We start from the raw sequence: 10,292 nt of genomic DNA, 5'->3' as shown, positions 1-10,292 counted from the left end.
AAAAGAACCCTAATTTATAAAGAATCCCCAATTTCACAACACAACAACATCACAAAGAGAACACAGTGAAAAAGAATCGAGGGAGGAGTTGAGGAGAGAGATTACCTGTCATCACGGTTAAAGCTTCCAACCTTGGTCAATAATGGTAGAGAGCACAATTAAGAATTGAGGGAGGAGTGAATTCAAGAACAATCCATTTAAATTTGGTGGCGCGCGAAGGATCTCCATCTACACCGAAGAACATTGCGGTGGCGCGCGAAGGAGATCGACCACCGCCGACCAGAGAGCAAGAGGAAGAACAGGGGAGAGGAGAGAACAGGGGAGAGGAGAGAGGAAGAGGAAGAACAGAGGAGATGAGAGAGAAAGAGAAGAAGTTTGAGATTTTTTTTGGAATTTATGTCGAAAAACATCATTAAGGGTAAAATGGTAAATTGTAACTAACGGTAGACTAACGTCCGTTAACTCCAAGTGCATCTCATGAACAGTACGAAAAAATAGGGGTATATTATGTGATTCGAAACACGCGAGGGTATTTGGTGCATTTTTGCAAACCTCGAGGGCATTTCATGAAAAAACCGTAGAATTAATATGGGTCACACTAAATTCTTTTCTTTTATCATTAAATTTAATAAAAATAATATATTTTAATGAATTTAATTGTTTTATCTTTAAATTTAAATACACAATTTGTTTTATGAAAATAGTTTTTGTAATTTCTAAATTTCCCAAAATTAATCATTTATATATTATGAATTAATAAATAAAATAACTAGAAAATTAACTTTATTTCCTCTCTCCTCTTGCTTAAGTTAATCTAATGTTATCAGTTTATCACACATTCTAGCCGGAGTTTCGATGGTCGGCAAATCGACCCTGTCGTTCTTCGCCGTTCATCGTTTATGAGTGTCGCCAGAGTTGTTTAGTCATCATAATGGTTTTGTTGTTCCTTACCACGAAATTCTGGGTTTTTGTTTTTGGGTTTGTTAGATATGGAAATCAATGGGATGAAGAAGAGGGAGGTGTTGTGAAGCAAAGAGCAATGAATTTCGGTGCATGTTCCATAGAATTTCCAACGATTATTGGTTGCAACGGCCGTAGAAATGAGAAACGACAGACTTTGGTGGCCGTCGGAAAAAATTGAGTCACGACGGAAGTTTGGAAATTCGCCGGGAGTGTTAATCTGTTGAAGAATAATAATATTTTAGTGTTAAATCTAGAATTGCCGTCGATTGAATGGTTGTCATGGCTAGAATTTGTTTGGCAAAAGTTGCAGGTCTGCCGCTGCCATGGGAGAGGGAAGAAACCGAAGTTTTCTACTGAATATCCTCATGTTCTTATGGACATTATCAACATCATGTATGGATAGTATCCAAACGCTTTGGTGGTCGTTACCATCCTTATGTCCTTATGAAATTACTAACATCTGCAGGGGTAGTATCCAAACACATTGTTGGTAGCTACCTTCCTTAAGTTATTATGGATACTACCAACATCATTCATGGATGGTATCCAAACACAATTAAAAATGATGATTTAGTGCAACGTGTACGTAATTTTCCCCTTTTCTCTCCCGACAGTGAAACCCTTCTATTCTGTTTCCCGCTTTCTCCCCACTTTCTTGTTTAACCCACTCCCAGAATTGTGCATTCAAACCCTAAATTCTATTCTTCTAAAACCTATTTTCGCTCTCTTTAACCCACTCCCAGAATTGTACATTCAAACCCTAAATTCTATTCTCCTGACCCTAATTTCGCTCTCTTTAATTTCAATTTAAGCCCCTTCTGATATATGCATTATTTAAAGTGTTTTTACCCTCGTCCTTTAGTGCTTTTCTGTGTTCAATGAGCTCTTATGATCCATTTGAGTACTAATATGCATTGTGTAGCGTGTCTTAAGATTTCAGGTCGTTTGAAGAGAAATTGCTATTTTTAGGCTCGTTTCGTGATATCACGGGCCACTACGCGATCCCGAGTAGGTTCGGTACGGTCATTGTCAACTCTTAGGAGCCTAGTTGTTCATGTTTGAGCCCCAAGAGTTAGACTTGGTGTTATTAGTGAAGAATGAGGCGTCGAGCCGGTCTCCCTACGACTGGTTGGCGAAGGGAGACCAGCCGGGCGAGCAAAAGGAGAATTATCCCCTTCAGCACGCGCCCAATCGGGGGCCCGTCGCCCGGTGCCCATTAGAATCCTACTCTGCAGCAGCTATGAAAGGATTTCAATCCTCCCGATCGGGCAGATGCCTGCCCGATCGGGCAGGTTACGAGCAGTTCGCCCGATTGGGCGACGACAACATGGACGCATGTTTTACTTTGTTTGTTTCCGGTTTTTCTTCTAATTTTGGGCAAGACTATATATATTAAGCCCTTAGTTCATTGTAAGACATCTTATAAATCTAATTTTCAGCACTTAGTTTTATTTGGCACCTAGTTTATTCTCTCAAACTTGTTCAAAATACATTTTCTTATTTTAATTAAAGTTCGAAGCTTTCGTTTAATTCGTCGTTAACATTTTCGGTATTGATTCATTCCTTGTCTAATTATTCTAGATTAATTATGTTTTCATTATTATTAATTGTTTTATTTAATTTTAGCATGTGTGAGTAGTTTTAATCTAGGGTTTTGAGAATCCATGAACTAGTATGAAGGGATGAACTATTATTGTTAATTGCTGGTATTGTTTGTTGATTTCCTATTGATTGATTTCTTTTACTATGCGATTAGATTTGTGCAGGTTTAATTGTATTATTTCAGCAATATCAAGTTAAGATTCGAGAGATGCAACTTGGTATTTAGGCTTGTTTCAATAGGTAGAATTGGGGTTAATACATAGCGAGAGCTTGTTAATTCCAAGTCTATGATTAGTATCAATTCGAGAGAGCATGCTAGTCTGATTAATCGCTTTATTGATTATTAGTGATTGTTTATCATCCCAGATTATTGTTCATTGGTGAACCTATACCCTAGGCCTTTTATTATTGAATTTCTCAATGTTTAATTATTGTCGTAGTTTAATTACCCAAACTCAATCATTTTCTTGTTTCAAATAGTCTAGACCTTGTTTTTAATAGTAGAAAGAACGTCTGTTTCCTTGTGGATACGATCCCTACTTCCCTTACTATATTTTAGTTGGTGAACGTTAGGTTTATCTTTGATAGGAGTGCGATTTATCCTGTCAAATTTTGGTGCCGTTGCCGGGGAAACAATTTTATTTTTTGTTATTAATTGTTTGTTCTAGATTATTGTTACATCTCAAGGGAGTCCCATTCCTTGAGATCGGATCTCACAATTGTTTGTAGTTTCGTTGTCTATGCCTAGTACCGAAGGTACTAGTAATCTTACTCCGTTCGATCTTGAACTTGAAAGGACCTTTCGTAGACGAAGAAACTTTATCACACAGTTGGGAGATCATTCTGACCCTGAATCTGAACATCTTGTTGGTGATCTTTTTCATACAGATTCAGAGATGGGTGACGAAGCACCAGAGCCGAGGCTTACGGACTACTCTAAGCCAAGTCTATCTGTGCTGCCTAAGTCAATCATGCCTACTATTGCTGCTGAAAGTTTCAAGATCGAGCCTGCATTGATAAATATGATCGAAACATAATACAACCTAGTCCGAATACATAAAACCTTAAGTAAAATACTAGTTGGTTGAACCTAAGGCGGATCCGAACGTGCTGTGAACTTTCTACGGAGGGGCAACGTTTTGGGCTCTAAATACTTGTTCTTGTTCGGTTCGGGAGCAGGTAGGGAAGGCACGCATCACATTGTATGTCACCTAAATTATGCTAATTGACTATGTGGCAATTAATTTGGATTCTGGCTTTATGGTTTTTCCGCATGAATTATATTATTGTATTATTCATAACCTAACAGTGAACTGCTGGTTGAGAAAATGGTGGCCAAAATTAAGATCTGGAGCACTAGACATCTCTCCTTTGCAGGGAGGGTGCAATTAGTTAACTCAGTTCTCATGAGTATCTGTGTATACCGGGGGCAGATATTTCTTCTCCCTAAAAAAGTCATACAAAAAATTGCTGCTATCTATAGATCTTACCTATGGTATGGAGCTTACGATGACAGTAGACCTGGTAGTGTTGGTTGGGATCATCTTTGTAGTCACAAAGACCAAGGTGGTCTGGGTTTCAGAAACATCTCCCTTTGGAATCAAGCTTCTGTAGGGAAACTGGCTTGGGCAATCAGTCATAAACAGGATAACTTGTGGGTTAAGTGGGTGCATACTCTCTATGTGAAAGACCATAACTGGCAGCAGTACACTTGTAAAGAGTTGTGAAGGCTCAAAGCCTGAGCATATTATTATTCTCAAAGAGTATTTATACAAGAAATATCCTAGGCAACCACGAACTAACATACGCATTACATTGATTTAGGAAATAAATTAAATGTTAAGTTCCTAATACCTCATCAATACTTCAATATCCTATCATCAATACTTCAACAGTTACGGCAATACCTCAACATTCCTAATTACTATCATGAATACTTTGACCGTTACGGATATACTTCAACCTCCATCATGAATATCGATTGTTAAGGAAATACTTCAACTTCCCTAATTACTATCTCAACACCCCCCCCCCCCCCTCAAATTGGAGCATGAGGTTCAAAAATGCCCAACTTGGAAACTAGTAGATCAAACTGTGTCTTCCCAAGTGTCTTTGTGAAAATATCTGCCAACTGTGTCGATGTAGGAACATATGACGGTGCAATCAAACCTTCTATTATAACATCTCGTATAAAATGACAATCAACTTCAATGTGCTTGGTGCGTTCATGAAAAAAAACTGGATTTTTAGCCAAGCGGATTGACTTCACAAAACAACTTAATAGCTTTAGGGTGATGCACATCTAAGTTTAACAACAAACCCTTGAGCCATTTCAGCTCACAACAAACCCACAATATTCTATCATCTAGGATAACTACGTTATACTCAATCTACGTTATCCTCAATACCCTCCCGCAATCGGAACGACAGTTTCACTAACGTTGCGATTGGAGAAATAAAAAAAATACTTCATATGCCTGTCTTGTCGTGTCAAGGAGTCCTGTCGTTACTGTTGTTTCAAGGAGTCATGTCGTTTCGTACAAGAGAAAAAAAACACCAATGTGAACCTTGTCTCACAGTACAAGGAGAACCAAATTTACCCTGTCTCATGGCACAAGGAGAACCAAACGTACCCTATCTCACGGCACAAGGAGAACCGTCCATGTCTTACGACACATGGAAAACCGTCCATGTCTTATGACACATGGAAAACTGTAAAAATCATGACAACTTTAGTGGAACAAATACTCTTAATTTCTTGAATATCGAATTCAACCACATAGCCATGAACATCGCACAAATCCGCAAATCATTAACACATCAAAGTACAACTAATATAATACTACCAAATTTCCCCAACACACGGACCAAATAGCTAGAAATCCCCCCTTTTTTAATAGAAAAAATAGAGATAAAACTTATCACTAATATGTATTGCACAACGGAAGTGATTGAAAAACTCTTAAAAAAAATCTTAGTTTTGGATAAAGACTAATTCTATCGGTGGGTCTAATTTTCCAACCCACCGATACGGAAAAACTTTTGTAGAAAATCCCAAGATCTCAACTTGCTCTTGATGCATGTAAAGATTTGTGAAGGCTCAAAGCCTGAGCATATTATTATTCTCAAAGAGTATTTATACAAGAAATATCATAGGCAACCAAGAACTAACATACGCATCACATCGATTTAGGAAATAAATGTTAAGTTCCTAATACCTCATCAATACTTCAATATCCTATCATCAATACTTCAACAGTTACGGCAATACCTCAACATTCCTAATTACTATCATGAATACTTTGACCGTCACGGAAATACTTCAACCTCCATCATGAATATCAACCGTTACGGAAATACTTCAACTTCCTTAATTACTATCTCAACAGCACTCCATCTCTAGCTGCCAGTTGGGCCATCAGGTACATATGTAAGGTGAAAGCAAGCATTTCAAGTGCTCTTAACTCAACTCAGTGGCTTCTTTCACCTAAATACTCCATCAAGGAAACTTATGGGGGTCTGTGTGCTCAAAAGCCAAAAGTTCACTGACACGGGTTTGTTTGGAATAGATACACAGTTCCAAAGCACATGTTCACTCTTTGGTTGGCTCTCCTTGACAGATTGAAAAATAGGGCCAGGTTATTTAAGATTGGAGTGGGGGATAATGACACTTGTACCATTTGTGGCACAACTGTGGAAACTAGCTCCCATCTGTTCTTTGAATGCTAATTCAGCACTGACTGTCTGCTTTCAGTTTTGGCTTGGCTTGGTTTTAACCAATTCAGGAGTAGTCTTACTCAGTTGCTTCAGTGGTTGAGAGGATATTGTAAGAAATTGTTCAAAAGGAAGGTCATTCTGACTGCTCTGGCGGGGCTTGTTTATCAGATATGGAAGGCAAGAAATGCAGCTGTTTGGGACCTCCAAGTTCCAACTAAGCAACTCATACTGAAGACTGTCCAGTTTGATACTAGGCACAAGGTTTAGAACCTAATTAGCAAGAATGTTAATAGGTTAGACCATGATTGGTTTAGGGCACTGCAGTGCTTCTTGTTGTTTTAAGCTCAGGTTGTTGAGCTGTAGTTGTTGCAGGTTTGGTTATGTGGTTCCTTCCACGAGTTCCTTCCTGATTAGGGTGTAATATTCCTTTATGTTGATTAATATATAAAATAGCTTGCTTACTTGCCAAAAAAAAAAAAAAAAGTTCAAACAACTTAAATTATTAATCATGTAATTTTTCAAATGTTTAATTCCCGTAAAAAAATCAAACAATCACTGTGTTACGAGAGGAAAGGTGTAACAATAACTAGCTTAGTTGATTAAAAATCCAACAAACATCGTTCATTCAATTGTGGTGGTCATTTTCTAAAATTTGAGGCCGTGCACTTGGAATTTTCTTCATTATACGCCACCTTAGTCCTTACCCACACTGTGTAGTTCATACACACCAATTTTCCTTTTACAAGAAACACATAATACGCCACCTTCTTCGTCCTCTTTCGTCGCACGGCTGCCGGTTATTTTGGCACATTGATTCCCATTCTCTGTATCAGCTTTTCAAAAGGTTAGTTCTTTTCATTTTATGATGTTGGATTTTGTTGGGGGGAAATGAGGGGTTTGGATTATTAGTTGTTGTAAATTATTTCAATCGATTGGTCTTTTTGCTTTGGTTCTTCAATTTGCATGTTTTGATTTGATGATTATGGTTTAATTTCTGTGAATATTGAATGAATTTTGAGTTAATTTGGCCTCCATGGATTGACTTTTGTACTTTTGTGGCTTGGGAACAATCACCCATTTCAGGGTTTCGCTTATGTAGAATTGTAGATGAGATATAGAATTTCATTATAATTTTTACAAATACGGAATTAAAGATATTGATTGTTAAAGTTGGGCGTTGGAGACCAGGAAAAGGAAGATGTTAGCCATTGTTGTGAAATAGAGGAAATATATGAAGTATTTCATACTTGGTATTAGTTAGGGTCAGATAACCCAGTTGAACTTTTATCCACTTTATCTCAACACCAGTTGTTATTTAGGCTGCTTGGAAATTGGAAATTGGAAATTGGAATTTGGAGAGGCATCACCTTAATGAGAAGCTTAGGAACTTCTAAGAATTTTCTCTTTTCACCATTTCGCAGTGTCGTCCAGACGGATGTTGGCGGTTTCATATGCCATTCCGTCTTGCTGCATTAACAGATTTTATATCCGAGAATTTTCAAGTTCTCTTCAACCGGCCCTCCACCACCCCTGGTACAAGAAGAGATTCGGGTGCTGCTCCACCAATCAGGTTTTTGTTTCTTGTAATCACTCTTTTAATTAGGAGTTTAGGACATTAGGTTAGGGTTTTCCTCTTCTTATTACATTTGTTCGTTATGTGCTGATATTCCGCTCATACTTTAATTAGCTGAAACCCATAGATTCAGTCATTTTACTAAATTAATGCTTGTGGTTTATCTGTTAGAAAGTTGTGTCTCTAACATTGTATGTCGTATCACACCCCAACATCCATGAAAAGATTGAAAACTTGTGCTTATTATTTCTGAGTATCATTCTAGTGATAGGATGCAGGAAAAAGTACATTTTGATTAAGACAGCAATTAGTATTCTGTTTCACACTCTTTGTTAATTATGAGGTTTTCATTGATATTTGGATTAGTGAATTTACTTTTAAGTGTTTTATTAAAGTCACATTAGCAACAAATTACATTATGTTAACTCTATTTAGTTGAGGCTCTAACATTCTGTTAACTCTATTTTAGTCGAGGTTAATTTTGGTTCCTCCAACAACGAGTATATGTGTTTCACTTATGGTGTTTCTTGTTCGTCTCACTACATGTTCAATACCAATACAGAAGGAAATTATGTGAAATAGTTAAGAGGATAGACCGTAAGTAGAACTATGGACAATTACTATGTTTGTTGAGTCTAAGATAGTTTTGGATTGGTTAAGCCATGATAAGATCCCATAGTTTTGACACCTTCGGAATGACCTTTAAGTTATTTTCAGGATGGACATTATGGATTTACTGTCCTTATCGCGTTCTTAAATTGATACCATACTGGATAGAGGTATGATCAAATTGATAAGCTGGTGTATCTGTTACTTATATAAGTTTATTGTTGAAAACCTTTCAGCAGGAAAATTGCAGTTTAGGTTCTCCCACACATCTCCCTAGAATGCCAGGAGGGGATTTGAGTGTTGCACCATCAGTGGGTCATTTAACAGCAAATAACGAGGCGTGGTTGTGGGATCAGATAAAGGGTGAAGCCCGTCGTGATGCTGATTCAGAGCCTGCACTTGCCTCTTATCTATACTCCACAATCCTTTCACACTCCTCTCTAGAACGGTCACTCTCCTTCCACCTAGGAAACAAGCTGTGTTCCTCCACTTTGCTGTCAACTCTTCTTTATGATCTCTTCCTTAACATCTTATCATCTGATTCTTCTCTGCTTGATGCTGTTGTTGCTGATTTACGTGCTGCCAGAGTACGTGACCCAGCTTGTGTATCCTTTTCTCACTGCCTTCTAAACTACAAGGGGTTCTTAGCATGTCAATCACACCGTGTGGCCCACAAACTATGGAATCAAGATAGACGGCCTCTTGCACTTGCACTTCACTCCAGAATATCTGATGTATTTGCTGTTGATATCCACCCTGCTGCTAGAATTGGGAAGGGGATACTCTTTGATCATGCTACTGGTGTTGTTATTGGAGAGACAGCAATAATTGGTGACAACTGTTCGATATTACATCACGTGACACTTGGTGGAACAGGAAAAGCTGGAGGTGACCGTCACCCAAAAGTCGGTGATGGAGTTTTAATAGGTGCTGGGGCAACAATCCTGGGTAATGTTAGGATTGGTGATGGAGCAAAGATAGGTGCAGGATCAGTAGTGCTCATTGATGTTCCTCCTAGAACAACAGCTGTGGGTAATCCAGCTAGATTAATCGGTGGCAAAGAGAAACCGTCACAGAATTCAGATGTTCCTGGAGAGTCTATGGATCACACTTCATTTATTTCAGAGTGGTCCGATTATATCATTTAATAATATCATAGATACAATCAATATATGTATAAATTATTAATTATTTGCTGAGAATTTGGACTGTTACTTTGGATCAATCCTTGGATTTCTGTCTTCTGCATCAATCTATGTATGCCAAAACTTTGCTTGGCCATATCTAATATCTTAGCTGCTGTTCATAAACATGCAGGGTACAAGCCATAACTTTGAGGAATCCTTCGTTGGAATCCACTGGTTACATCTTTGATCATTCCATTTTTGTAATATACTCCCTCCGTCCCGGAATACTCGATCCGGTTTGACCGGCACAGAGTTTAAGGGACTTGAATTGACTTATTTAATTTAATAGGTAGTAGTTGATAGTGGGGTATTATTTTAATGTAGTTAGTGGGAGGTGGGTTAAGAGGTGGGGTTGGGGGAGAGTAGGAGTTGAATTTTTAATTATTTTTTGTATGAAGTAGGGGGTAGGTGGGTTAATAGGGGTGGAGTGAGAAATAATATAATATTGTTAGAATATTTTCATTTTTAGAAATAGGTCAAGTATTAAGGGACGGCCCGATAAAAAAAACAGGTCAAGTATTCCGGGACGGAGGGAGTAGACATGTGTTCTGATTTGAAATCCAATCCATAATCCCTGCCTTCAACTATACATGTCTGTGTTGTAAAATATGGTGTTAAATATTTTTGATTAAAGTGAGCCA

The 10,292-nt window shown here is 38.0% G+C and overlaps 1 protein-coding gene across 4 annotated transcripts; it reads left to right on the top strand.

Annotated features, from left to right (window-relative positions):
• Positions 1-6,921: 6,921 nt before the first annotated feature.
• On the top strand, positions 6,922-9,745 carry LOC110782689 (serine acetyltransferase 5). 4 transcript variants are annotated; one of them, XM_021986901.2, is made up of 3 exons: positions 6,922-7,126; positions 7,704-7,852; positions 8,704-9,745. In XM_021986901.2, exons 2-3 carry the CDS (start codon positions 7,718-7,720, stop codon positions 9,610-9,612), a joined length of 1,044 nt encoding a protein of 347 aa, XP_021842593.1. In that variant the 5' UTR covers positions 6,922-7,126; positions 7,704-7,717; the 3' UTR covers positions 9,613-9,745. The 4 variants fall into 4 exon arrangements, with proteins under 4 accessions (XP_021842593.1, XP_056699332.1, XP_021842594.1 ...); XM_021986900.2 differs by having other exon boundaries at positions 6,925-7,126; positions 8,701-9,745; XM_056843354.1 differs by lacking the exon at positions 7,704-7,852.
• Positions 9,746-10,292: the final 547 nt, after the last annotated feature.

The sequence above is a fragment of the Spinacia oleracea genome, chromosome 4 (assembly GCF_020520425.1).
Source record: "Spinacia oleracea cultivar Varoflay chromosome 4, BTI_SOV_V1, whole genome shotgun sequence".
Classification (NCBI taxonomy): Eukaryota; Viridiplantae; Streptophyta; class Magnoliopsida; order Caryophyllales; family Amaranthaceae; genus Spinacia; species Spinacia oleracea.
This window is presented reverse-complemented; position numbering and strand designations above follow the sequence as displayed.